This window comes from Tursiops truncatus, chromosome 17, assembly GCF_011762595.2.
Source record: "Tursiops truncatus isolate mTurTru1 chromosome 17, mTurTru1.mat.Y, whole genome shotgun sequence".
In the NCBI taxonomy this organism is placed as follows: domain Eukaryota; kingdom Metazoa; phylum Chordata; class Mammalia; order Artiodactyla; family Delphinidae; genus Tursiops; species Tursiops truncatus.
In genome coordinates, this window is record NC_047050.1 from 41,045,413 (window position 1) to 41,058,399 (window position 12,987).

General features: G+C 42.6%; 1 protein-coding gene across 3 annotated transcripts in view; it reads left to right on the forward strand.

The window, feature by feature from the left end:
* LAPTM4B (lysosomal protein transmembrane 4 beta) overlaps positions 1–12,987 on the forward strand; it is a 69,124-nt gene that overhangs the window by 19,681 nt on the left and 36,456 nt on the right. For 2 of the 3 annotated variants that reach the window (XM_019925084.3, XM_019925087.3), the window contains exon 2: positions 2,084–2,195. In XM_019925084.3, the coding sequence (XP_019780643.2) occupies positions 2,084–2,195 (112 nt within the window). Of the gene's footprint in view, positions 1–2,083; positions 2,196–5,979; positions 6,030–10,064; positions 10,112–12,987 lie in introns of those variants that run through there. The other variant, XM_019925086.3, reaches the window with a different exon arrangement.

A 12,987-nucleotide genomic window follows, 5' to 3' on the forward strand; every position in this document is an offset into this window, starting at 1 on the left:
CATATTAGACAGTTTGGAAAACAGAGGAAGAAAAAAAGGTCATTCCAGATTCTACCACAATCAAAAAAACAACCCCTTGGGATTGCCATTTCAAAATGGATTCTAGAGTGGGTTTTTTTTTTTTTTTTTTTGGCGGTACGCGGGCCTCTCACTGTTGTGGCCTCTCCCGTTGCGGAGCACAGGCTCCGGATGCGCAGGCTCAGCGGCCATGGCTCACGGGCCCAGCCGCTCCGCGGCATGTGGGATCCTCCCGGACCGGGGCACGAAGCCGCGTCCCCTGCATCGGCAGGTGGACTCCCAACCACTGCGCCACCAGGGAAGCCCCTAGAGTGGGTATTTTGTAAAAGGAATAACCTGACTCCCCATTTGAACGTCTTCTGTAAGTAGGTATTTCCGAATATGATTTTTATAGTAGGAAATGCCTTTAGTTACTGTTGTTAGCAAAAGAATTTTCTCTGTATAAAAGATGAAGGTTATTCATCTTTCTCTCAGTTTTGACAAGAGTGAAACGTAGAGCTCTATCACAAGTTTCTCAGCTTAGAACAAAGGAGAAATAACAACCCAGTCTCAGCCGAGCCTCACCAAACTCTAGAAAACCTGCCCCCCAACCTCTAGCCCTGTCACAGTTGGTCCATATGTGTATAAGCAGCCCGGGCAGTTAGGAAGAGTAAAGGAAATAGAAATGCAGCAGTGGAATTGTCAATCTCACACTTGGTTGGATGTAAGGGAAAAGGAAGATGGGAAGCCCGAAGATAATCAGGTTTTGAGGAACAACAGGAGATTTAAGAGATTAGGTTTTGGAATTGGTATTCCTGGATCCCAATCCCGTTTCTGCAGTTTGTTACTTGCCTGATCTTGGGCAGCGTTCTTAACCCTGAGCCTCAGTTTTCTCATTTACAAAACAGGGATAATTTTGCACCTACTTCATTAGGTTATTGGAGGGCTTAAGAGAGAAATTCCACATAAAGCACTTAGTGCAGTGCCTGAGTGTTTTCCACTTTTAATTATTAATGGTGATGCTGTTTTGTCAGATAGAGAACAGGAAAGTAGGAGCAGAGGTGGGAGGTGTTAAGGAAGATGGTTTCCACTTTGATGGGGTGAGTTTGAAGTTCCCGAGAGAAATATATTCAGCAGTTTCTAGGAGACAGAAATGGGGGCCTGGGATAGAAAGCGGCTTGCCTGTGCTCCTGCAGAAGTAAGGGTCTGCCACTAAGTAGCTTTGCACTCATTCTGTGACACTGCTTCCTGGATGGGCTCAAAGTTCTTATTGTTTGAACCTGTGAAAAATGTTTGGTCGCCTGAACAAGCTCGTTAGCACGTGCGTGGCTAGCTGGAGAGTTTTTCCAACCACTGGCGTCAGCGCTGCTGCATGTTTGTTCACTGCTCTAGGGTGCCCGGCCCAGGGGACAGTGAGGTGAAAGCCAACTGCACACCAAGCCGTGTGCCCTTGGCTGCATGAATGGGCTGGCAGTGTCTCTGCCTCAGAAACGTTTGCCTGGCGCTTCCCTGGTGGCACAGTGGTTAAGAATCCATCTGCCAATGTAGGGGACACGGGTTCGAGCCCTGGTCTGGGAAGATCCCACATGCTGCAGAGCAACTAAGCCCGGGCGCCACAACTACTGAGCCTGCGCTCTAGAGCCTGCGTGCCACAACTACTGAGTCCGCGTGCCACAACTACTGAGCCTGCGCTCTAGACCCCACAAGCCACAACCACTGAGCCCACGAGCCACAACTACTGAGCCCGTGAGGCACAACTACTAAAGCCCACACTCCTAGAGCTCATGCTCCACAAGAGAAGCCACCGCAATGAGAAGCCCGCGCACCGCAACGAAGAGTAGCCCCTGCTCGCTGCAGCTAGAGAAGGCCTGCGTGCAGCAACAAAGACCCAAAGCAGCCAAAAATAAATAAATAAATAATAATTTTTCTTTTTTTTAAAAAAGGAAATGTTTGCCTGCTCCCTCAGTGGGTGGGGCTTCGTGTTGAAAGGCCACCAGCTGTTGAAGTTAAACTCCATGTGGTCAATGTAATGTTCTATTTTAAGGACCATATACTGGGGTTACTTACATTTTTTTCTTTCTTGCAGATCATCAACGCCGTGGTACTGCTGATTCTGTTGAGTGCCCTGGCGGATCCAGATCAGTATCACTTTTCAAGTTCTGAACTCGGGGGTGACTTTGAGTTCATGGACGATGCCAGTAAGTACATCAGACAACTATTGTAGATATTTTGGTATTTTCAAGGGCAGGGAATCCAGCTGCCAGTTCTTCCTATTAAATTACAAATATTGATTCATGGGCCAATTTGAACTGATCCTTAACTCTCTTCCCATCATTACAAGTCAGAACAACAAATATTTACGTGCTGCATGTATTCTGTCTCTGTTCTAAGTGTAAGAGTCTCATTAAAATCTCTTTTGTCTTTCTTTTTTTCATCTTAATGTTAACTCAGCCATTTTTTAAAATTGTTTCTTTGTCATAATCTTTTTACGCTGGGCCTTTTGGCTAGGAGAGGGAGTCAATGGCAGGAAGGAAAGGTCAAATGATATTACATATCTTTTTTTTTTTTTTTCCTTTTTTGCGGTACGCGGGCCTCTCACTGCTGTGGCCTCTCCCGTTGCGGAGCAGGGGCTCCGGACGCGCAGGCTCAGCGGCCATGGCTCACGGACCCAGCCGCTCCGCAGCACATGGGATCTTCCCGGACCGGGGCACGAACCCGTGTCCCCTGCATCGGCAGGCAGGCTCTCAACCACTGCGCCACCAGGGAAGCCCGATATTACGTATCTTATTGTGTTTTCTATTATGTTTCAGTATTTGCCGTTCTTCCAGGAGGTGATCATTCTCCATTCTAGAAATCCTTTTGATGATTATTTTGTTGCTTTTTCCAGATAAATAGAAATGTACATAGGGATGTGGATGTGGGGTGTGCAGAAAGGAGGCTAGGCCCCCAGCTCTAAGATCATGGAAACCTAAACATCATACAACTAAAGTCAAGCTGTGTCCATGCTAACTGAAAGGGGCAGAGCTGTGCACAATCCCAAACAAAAGGTCATGCAAATGTATTTTTCATTGGCTTTGCAGAACTTTCAGTGCATTTAAAAAAAAAAGTTTCTGGAGCAAAGTGAGTAACGTGGAGAGGGGCTGAAGATGCAGTTTTAGGGAATGACTAGGAGCATTCAACAGACAGGGTGAGACTTGTGAAGTTTATTCTCGGAGTGAGAAAACCATTCAGTGGTTTTTAGTAATTCTGCGGTTATGAACTGATCTGTGTTTTCAGAAGATCCCTTTTGTTGCTGAGTAGAGGATACATTTAGGGGACTGGGTGTGTGAGTACAGAGGCCTGGAGACTGGTTTGGGGGGTGTTTCTCTGCGATCCAGGCTACACTGGGGATGGGGAAGAGGGTGGGTTTGGAGGTGGGATTGACAGAACTTCCTGGTATGGGCAGTGAGGGAAAGGGAGGAATCAAAGATGACTCCTACTTTTCAACTTGAGTATATATGGTCTGTATCCTTACTGGGATGAGAGAGTCTAGGGTCAGGAGATGGGAACACACCTTGGAGAAGACTCGACTGATTTTTTTTTTTTTAATTAATTTACTTATTTTTATATTCATTTTTGTCTGTGTTGGGTCTTCGTTTCTGTGCGAGGGCTTTCTCTAGTTGTGGCAAGCGGAGGCCACTCTTCATGGCGGTGCGCGGGCCTCTCACTATCGCGGCCTCTCTTGTTGCGGAGCACAGGCTCCAGACACGCAGGCTCAGTAGTTGTGGCTCACGGGCCTAGTTGCTCCGGGGCATGTGGGATCTTCCCAGACCGGGGCTCGAACCCGTGTCCCCTGCATCGGCAGGCGGACTCTCAACCACTGCGCCACCAGAGAAGCCCCTCGATTGATTTAAGTGGCTTAGCATAGTTGCTAGGAGTGTGGCTCTGAGGCCGGAGACCGTAGTTTGAAACCTGACCCTGCCATGTGTGAACTGTGATAACATTGGGCTAGTTACGGACGTTTGTGTGGCTTAGTTTCCCCCTCTGAATACAGGGGTGATCGTAGTTATCTACCTCGTGGGATTGTTGTGATTAAATATGTTAGTGTACGAAAAATGCTTCGAATGGGGTGTGGCCCATAATAAGGGCTCAGTGTATTTCACTGTTTTACTCACTGTTCTTAGATATATTAAAGTGGAGAGATTAAAAAGGTAGTTTGATATGTGAACCAGACATCTGGGCGGAGGTAAATTTGAGGACATAAGCTTCAAAATGGTATTTACGTTAGGGAGATAGTAAAGAGACTTTTCCTGAAGGAGCCCTGACATGAGAGGCCAGGAGGAGGAGCCTGAGAAGAGCTGGAAGTGAAGTAAATGCAAAGCCGGGAGACGCTTTGTGTCCATCATCTCCTACCACCATTGCTTCTAGTAGATACCAAGGCATTGTATCATCCTGGGGTTCGGGACCTTGTCAGACTGAGACGTGACTTCTGCTGTAACACTGCTCATTCCCTCTGTTCTCAATAACCCTGTTACCCTGATGAATTCCTCCAGAAAGATAATGAATTCCATTAATATTAAATTAATATCTCTCTGCCTTCCTTCCCCTGAGTTAAAAGACTATATAACCTCTAAATACAATGTTTGATTGACGTTTAAAAATAAGTTACCTTTCACTGTTTCCAGTAGCAGGATTCCCTTTCTAAGTAATTGAGGTTAGCAAAGAAGTTTTAAATGATTCAGTTGTGTCTGAATCAAATAGTCACACTGCCTGCCTTTTTCTAATTGCCAGAGATTAAGCTGGGTGGTGAACTGTCTGACAGTATGGGCTTAATTTACCTGACCTCGGAGGCTTACTGGTACTCAAGACCTTACAATAGTAATTGTTTTGTAATGACCTGGATATTAATTCCAGTGCATTTGCAGTTTCTCTGATATTTCATATATTTGAAAGAAGTGAATGAATAGTTTGTAATTACTTTTAGCACTACCTATTGATCATTTAAATTGCATGGTTAAAAAGATACAGAAGGATGAATATTCATTCATGTGAGTGAATCTTTTTTTAACTTTCTTCTTACATTTTCCTTTCATATGTTTTGATCTCTCTCTCTCTTTTTTTTTTTTTGGCGGTACACGGGCCTCTCACTGTTGTGGCCTCTCCTGTTGCGGAGCACAGGCTCCGGACGCGCAGGCTCAGCGGCCATGGCTCACGGGCCTAGCTGCTCCGCAGCATGTGGGATCTTCCCGGACTGGGGCATGAACCCGTGTCCCCTGCATCGGCAGGCGGACTCTCAACCACTGCACCACCAGGGAAGCCCTTTGATCTCTTTTTAAAAAGAACTTTGTAGGTCAAACATCATCATGGCTGACAAACCTTTCTATATTTAACATACACGAGGATACAACTAAATAGTCCTTGAAATGGGTACAATCAATTGCTTTGAATTGTGCTTGAAAGTTATGGTATATAACAATTTTTTTGTTTTGTTTTGTTTTTTGCGGCTTGCGGGATTTTAGTTCCCTGACCAGAGATAGAACCCGTGCTCTCGGCAGTGAAAGCGCGGCGCCCTAACCACTGGACATCCAGGGAATTCCTGGTGTATAGAAATTTTAAGTTGATATCTTTTTGGAATGGTGGTAGTCATCTCAAGGTTTTATCCAGAAGGACAGAGCAGGAGTGTATCTCACTTTTCCATGTGATCTTTTCCTAAAATGATCTGGTAGAAGAAAGTCAGATCCCTATGATTTATATTAAAATGGGGCATAGAGGAGAATCCACTGGGATAAAGAAAAAAATATAAAGAGTTCTCTTTTTAAAAACACCTATCTCTTCAACATTTGTATTTTTACGTAATTTATATACAAAAAATTGTAATATATATTTATAATTTACAAATAAACATATTTATGTAATCAAAAATTGACTATGCTAGGAAAGACTGGGAACTGTCATAGATGGGAGGAAACAAAGGAGATACAACTACATGCAGTACAAGACCCTGGATTAGATTCTGGAATGGAAAAAGGACGTGAGGGGGCAAAGAGAAACAGGTAAAATTCAAATAAGTAGATTTCATGAAATTTTATTTGTGAAATTTTAATGGACTGGCAAGGAACTGTAGCAGGAAGTGTCAGAGCCAAACATAATGCCAAACAGATCATCCAAATTAATTTCTGATTCATTTTGTAGCAAAATTGTCATTCAGGGGCTTCCCTGGTGGCACAGTGGTTGAGAGTCCGCCTGCCAATGCAGGAGACACGGGTTCGAGCCCTGGTCTGGGAAGATCCCACGTGCCGTGGAGCAACTGGGCCCGTGAGCCACAATTACTGAGCCTGTGCGTCTGGAGCCTGTGCTCCGCAACAAGAGAGGCCACGATAGTGAGAGGCCTGCGCACCGCGATGAAGGGTGGCCCCCGCTTGCCACAACTAGAGAAAGCCCTCAAACAGAAATGAAGACCCAACACAGCCATAAATAAATAAATAAATACATTTGGGAAAAAAAAAGTTAAAAAAAAATTTGTCATTCAAGCCAAACTTACTTTATTCACCTGCCCTGGGGAGGAAATGGCCATAAAAATAATGAAGAATTTGTTTACTGTATATAGGAACCTGGTTTAGGATAAAAACACTACTGCATTTATTGGAGAAATGATGGTCTTTATAGTCAGTGGTTCTGGGTGAAGTCAAGAAGAGAAAAACAGATAACTTCATCAGAGAAGGTATCCATATGACCAATAAGCACATGAAAATATTTTCCACATTATTAGTTGTAAAAGAAATGCAAATTACAAGCACAGTAGTGAGTCACTCCACCCCTTCAAAATGGCAACATGAACAGAACTGACAGTGCCACCTGTTGATACGGCTTTGGAACCACTGGATTTCTCAAGCTACAGCTGGGAGTGTAAATCGTTCAACCACTTTGGGAAAACCAAAGCTATATAGATATACATCCACCCTATGGCCCAGCAGTTTCACTCCTAGGTATGTACCCTCCAGTAAATGAATGCTTGTGTCCATCATTAGCCATGTATGAAAATGGCCACGGTCGCTTTATTTGTAATAGCCAAAAACTGGAAACAGTCCAGCTTTCCACCAGTGGTAGAATGGACAGAAGCGAAGAGATGAAACAATCCAAACAGAATGGGTGCTGGCGATTCATTATACTTCTGTGTATGTTTGAAAGTTTTGGTAATACAAACTAAGAAACAGAAGGGAAAAGAAGATCGGCTGAGGCATTCCATATGGCTCTTGGCACCACATTGGGAAAGGCCCAGGCTGCCTACCTGCTGTCTGTTCACATACCCTCAAACCAGCGGGGCACTTGGTCTGCAGAGCTTGTCCACTTGTGCGTGACATGCCAGTGTCTTGAGGAAATAGACATACATATGCGACAGCCGGGAGAGCGGAGCCACAGGACCATCCTGGCCCTTTATTTTCATCCCTCTACCCTCCCATCCTTCCATCCTGTCATCTCTTCAGCTTTTTTCTTTTTTAAAAAATATTTATTTATTTGGTTGCACCAGGTCTTGGTCGTGGCATGTAGGCTCTTTTAGGTGCGGCAGGCGGGATCTCGTTCCCTGACCAGGGATCGAACCCGGGCCCCCTGCATTGGGAGCACAGAGTCTTAATCACTGGACCACCAGGGAAGTCCCATCTCTTTATCTTTTAAGTCACACGGCTCAAAAGGTTACATATTCTACACCTTGACAACATCTTATTTTTTTACAAGGATAATTCAATGAATATTTATTTTCAAGATCTTTTTACAAAGATGGAGGTGTAAGAAGACCACTAGGGACGGTGGAGTAATTTGCTTAATCAAGACCAGCTGTTACCATCCCTAGATCTGAAAGAGAGATGGGAGGCAGTGGCTACTAGAGCTGGGAATGAGCGTCATACAGAGTTGAACTCCTTATAAGGAGCCATGCTACCTTTTTGGTCCGGGGCCAACCGAGGCAGCCTCACAGCAGGGGCCAGCCTCTTCCTCTCTCTGATCCCTTGTCTGGACTCCTCATTGAGTGAACTCAGCTAACGCCACAGGGTAAGGGAGCCTGTTGATGGCCCATACCTGTGTGCCTGCTAGGGCAGATAACTGGATGGTGAGAGTGGGTTTGGAAAGACAAATGGAAGACATCTGGTAGAATCATTCACCTCCTTATCCAGTGTTCCACTAAACCAAACTTGGTGGACATTTCCCCACTTTGCCTACAAGAAAACCATTAAAAAAAAAACACTTTACTAAGTGACTTTTTAAAAATTAGATACATTAAGCCTGTAGAATTCCTTATTTGTTTGAGTTTGCTAGCGACTGAGCAGGAACTAAACTAGCACAGGTGTCCAGTGCTGCTTCTCTGATGATGCATTTTGTTGTTGTTTGCATTTCAGTGGTTTTGAAATAGGATGTGATTTACAATTTAACATAGATTTAGTATTAGTATCTTTTTTTTTTTTTTTTTTTTTGCGGTACGCGGGCCTCTCACTGTTGTGGCCTCTCCCGTTGCGGAGCACAGGCTCCGGACGCGCAGGCCCAGCGGCCATGGCTCACGGGCCCAGCCGCTCCACGGCATGTGGGATCTTCCCGGACCGGGGCACGAACCCGCGTCCCCTGCATTGGCAGGCGGACTCTCAACCACTGCGCCACTAGGGAAGCCCAGGATCATTTTTTTTTTACTTCAAATCTTTATTTTGAAAAAATTCAAACCTTTCAGAAAAGTTTGCTATACAGTGAACACCTATCTTGCTGTTTTCATTAACAATAATTTGGAGTTCCTCATTCTTTATAGGATTACCTCTTATTAAATATTGATTAAGTGTAAAACAATGTTTATAAAATAAGCTGAGTAATTGTAAGTACTTGTGCACCCACAACTTGATTTGAGGAATTGAATTTTACGTTAACTTTCGAAAGAGCCCCTCTGATCTTGGAGATAGCTGCCACTCTTCTGAACTGTTTATCATTCTTTTGCTTTTCTGTATAAACTTACCATGTACATTTGTATCACTCAGTGATCTATTGTTTTAAGTTTCACGTGGTTGAACTTTATATTGTGGATTCACACAGTACGCCTTCTTCTGAGACTTGCTTTTTCAACTTTACTGTGTTAATGAAAAAATTATTCAGATGCTTGATAAAGACGATAAGGAAGACTTTATTCAAGATGGGCTACTGTAGTGGGGGCCTTGCAGTAGGGGAGAAAAATCGAGCTCAATTCCCCCTCCAAAAAGGACAGGTGGGGTTTATAGCCAAGGAGCAGGGTGGAGGTCAGCGAATGGAAAATCACTAAGAGGAAACATCAAGGCTGGGGGATTCTTGCTAGATAACTCAACAGGATTCTTGCTAAAGGCAGACCAGGGTGATATGCTATTGAGGGTGAAAAATAAGGAATTTGACCAGATATCAGAGTCATTGGATACCAAGAGTGAGGTATACTAACTCCGTAGAATTCTTGCCAAAACTTGACTAAGTGGGCCAAGGGTAGAGCCTAAGGTGTTTGGTCAGAAGAGTCTTTGTTATGTGTCTGCGTCTAATTGGGAAAACCTGTATGCTTCCAGCACCCAGCTGTAAGGGAATCTGGGAAACGTAGATTTTAGCTTTCTAGCCTCTGCAGAATAGGAAGGCACTTCAGAAGGTGGGAATGAGAGCTTGGTGCCAGCTCACCACCTCTCCTGCAAATACGTGTAGTATATGGTAGGGCTAACCTACCTTCTTCTTCAGAAATCTGCTTGAGCACCACATGTCCAGTTGTCAGGAAATACTGCTGTATATCTCTGACTGTTAAATTTGTTGATTAGCTGAGGGAGAAGCAACATCTTTACATGTTGTATTTTGGACATCTTTTTTTTTTGAAAAACGACTTTATTGCGCTATACTTTGTATGCTGTAAAACCTACCTATTTAAAATGTACAACTTCATGATTTTTAGTAAGTTTATAGAGATGTGAAATCTTTAAAAAGTCTAATTAAAACTTATGCCTTTCCAATTGTGCAAGTCTTCTTTAGTGTCCAGCAGTAATGTTTCCAGAATTGTTCCAAATAGATCATGAATATTTTTTATTAAATTTATTTTATTTCCTTCTCTTAAGGTCTAGTCACACATCTTGGTTCTTCAGTGACCATAATTACAAAAAATGTAAATACTCCTTATTGGTTTTTCTGTTTCTGTTTTTAAATCTATTTATTTATGTATGTATGTATGTTTGGCTGTGTTGGGTCTTTGTTGCTGCGCGTGGGCTTTCTCTTGTTGCAGCGAGCGGGGGCTACTCTTCCTTGAGGTGCGCGGGCTTCTCATTGCAGTGTCTTCTCTTGTTGCAGAGCACGGGCTCTAGGTGCGTGGGCTTCAGTTGTTGTGGTGAGCGGGCTTCAGTAGATGTGGCACGCGGGCTCAGTAGTTGTGGTTCGCAGGTTCTAGAGCACAGGCTCAGTAGTTGTGGCGCACGGGCTTAGTTGCTCCACGGCATGTGGGATCTTCCTGGACCAGGGCTTGAACACGTGTCCCCTGCATTGGCAGGCGGATTCTTAACCACTGCGCCAACAGGGAAGTCCAGGTTTTTCTGTTTTTATATAAGCAACCTTTATGAGACTTAATTATGTCAGTATAAATTTCTCAATATGAGAGTAGCTGGCAGGAGCTAATTTCCTTATCTTAGAAAGTGAGGAGTTAACAGAGATTCTCTGAACTTGACATTTTCCGTATATTACTTAACTAACTAATCCTTTGTAACTTATAGTTTAAATCTTAACACCTGACAACATGTATGAACCTTGAAAATATTATTCTAAATGAGATAAGCCAGACACAGAAGGCTGCATATTGTATGATTCCATTTATATGACATGTACAGTATAGGCAAATCTAAAGAGATAGAAAGTACCTTAATGGTTGCCAGGGGCTGGAGGGTGGGGGGGAATGGGGAGTGACTTCTAAGGGTATAGAGGGGTTTTTTTTGGGAGAATGAAAATATTCTGGAATTAGTGGTGATGGCTGTGCAACTTTGTGACTAAAAAACCCACTGAATTATATATATGCTTTTTAAAAGGGTGCATTTTATAGAATGTGAATTATATCTTAATACAGAAAATTTATGAGGGGAAAAAAAGACCCAGCCCAAATAACCACATCCTCCCATAAATTCTTTTTTGTTTCTCTTGGCTGAAAATATTGTCCCCTCTGAACTCCCCTAGCTTGTCATCTGTTATCTGCTATTGAATTCTTCCATCCCTTCCTAGTAGATGCTAAGCATCTGAGAGCAAAGATTATGTCCTCTTAATCTCTGCAGCCTCACATTTTTATCCCATGTTACACACCTATTTAGTATTCATGAAATAAATTCGGGGTTTAAGAATAAAGTTGTAAATTAGCAAGTTACAAGAAACCCCTCTTCTATCTGAATTTACTTCAATAAAAAGTTACAAGCAATTGCCACACAAATAACAAAAAGTATATTAGAGCTTTGCTTCTGTTTTAGGGGAATAAAATCAGTGCCTTATGCTTATTCTTCCCCAAGCTTTCAACTTCAGAACGTGAGGCCCCATAGGAGGGACTTACCTGGGTTTTGTGTTTACCCCCGCAGGGGTTGAGGGCTTTTGTATTTTGCTCTCAGTAGCTCATATTGTTGCTGTGAGTTCACCTGAAAATAGTTCTCCTCTAGACTTAATGGTGAAACTATACCCCAAATACTGTTTGTTTTCATGAGCCAAAAACATGGCCGAAAATTGAGCCATAAGAATGACTCGTGACTAGGCAAGTATGATGTGAGAGCATAAATCAGGTGCTAGTTATCTATCTAGCTACCAGTTTTATGGGAAGGACACAAACCCAAGAAGTGTTAAGGAAGAGTAGAATTAGAAATAGATTATTTTAACAAAGGCATTTCAGGGAACTCCTTTATATGCCTATTCTATTTCAATGATTAATTGACTAAGTATCAGGAAATGCTTTCTAATTATGCCTTTGTGGCCTGTGGTGTAGCTTTTCTTTGGAACCTTTTCCAATTAGAACTGAGTCATTAAGCCAGGAATTTAATTTAGGAAACAACTTGCCCACAGTGTGCTCTGACTTTGGTTGGTGGAGCTGCTGTGCAAAGAATAAGTAAAGGATATTCCTGTCACTGACCAGTACTTTACCGATTGTAAACGTTCCTATATTGTTAGTAGGACCAGTTACTCATTTGCCTGTTGACATAATTATAAAATAAATGAATTTTCATTCCTCAGAGTAACTCTCATGTTCACCATGGTATGCCGCACACTGCTTCAGAGGAGCTGACTTGTGCTCTAGGTTGCTAGGAGATACAAGGTTCATTAACCTGTTTTATCTTCTCTGCTCTGTGTTTTTATTTGATTTACGCTTTGATCCTGCCTAAGCTATTTGACATGCTTGTGATATATTCAGTCTGTTCAGTGTGGTTGGTGTAGTCATTTATAGGACTAGAATTTTGAAAATTTCCTCATCTCAAATTAACATTTTTTCTGTGGTATCTCATTGTGAGTGGTGATAGGATACTTTATGACTTTCGTTTTATTTGTGCCTTTTAAATTTCTCCTGAGATTTATATTCTTTGAAGAAGATGGAAATTTAAAAAATTTTAATGATTATGTGAGATTTTGTTCTGGAGTGGTTTTCTTTTTTTTTGCAGAATAGGACATAAAATTATTCAAGATTTTAGTGTTTTATTCTGTATTAATATTTTATATTAATAAAGGTTTTATTGATATGCCTAATATTAATATAAAAGATAATTTATATAAATTTTATTATAACATAAATATTAATGTAACCATTATATTTATATATTTTTTTCTTTTTAAAAATATTTATTTATTTATTTTTGCTGCGTTGGGTCTTCGTTTCTGTGTGAGGGCTTTCTCTAGTTGCGGCAAGTGGGGACCACTCTTTATCGCAGTGCGCGGGCCTCTCACTGTCGCGGCCTCTCTTGTTGTGGAGCACAGGCTCCAGGTGCGCAGGCTTAGTAATTGTGGCTCACGGGCCCAGTTGCTCCGCGGCAT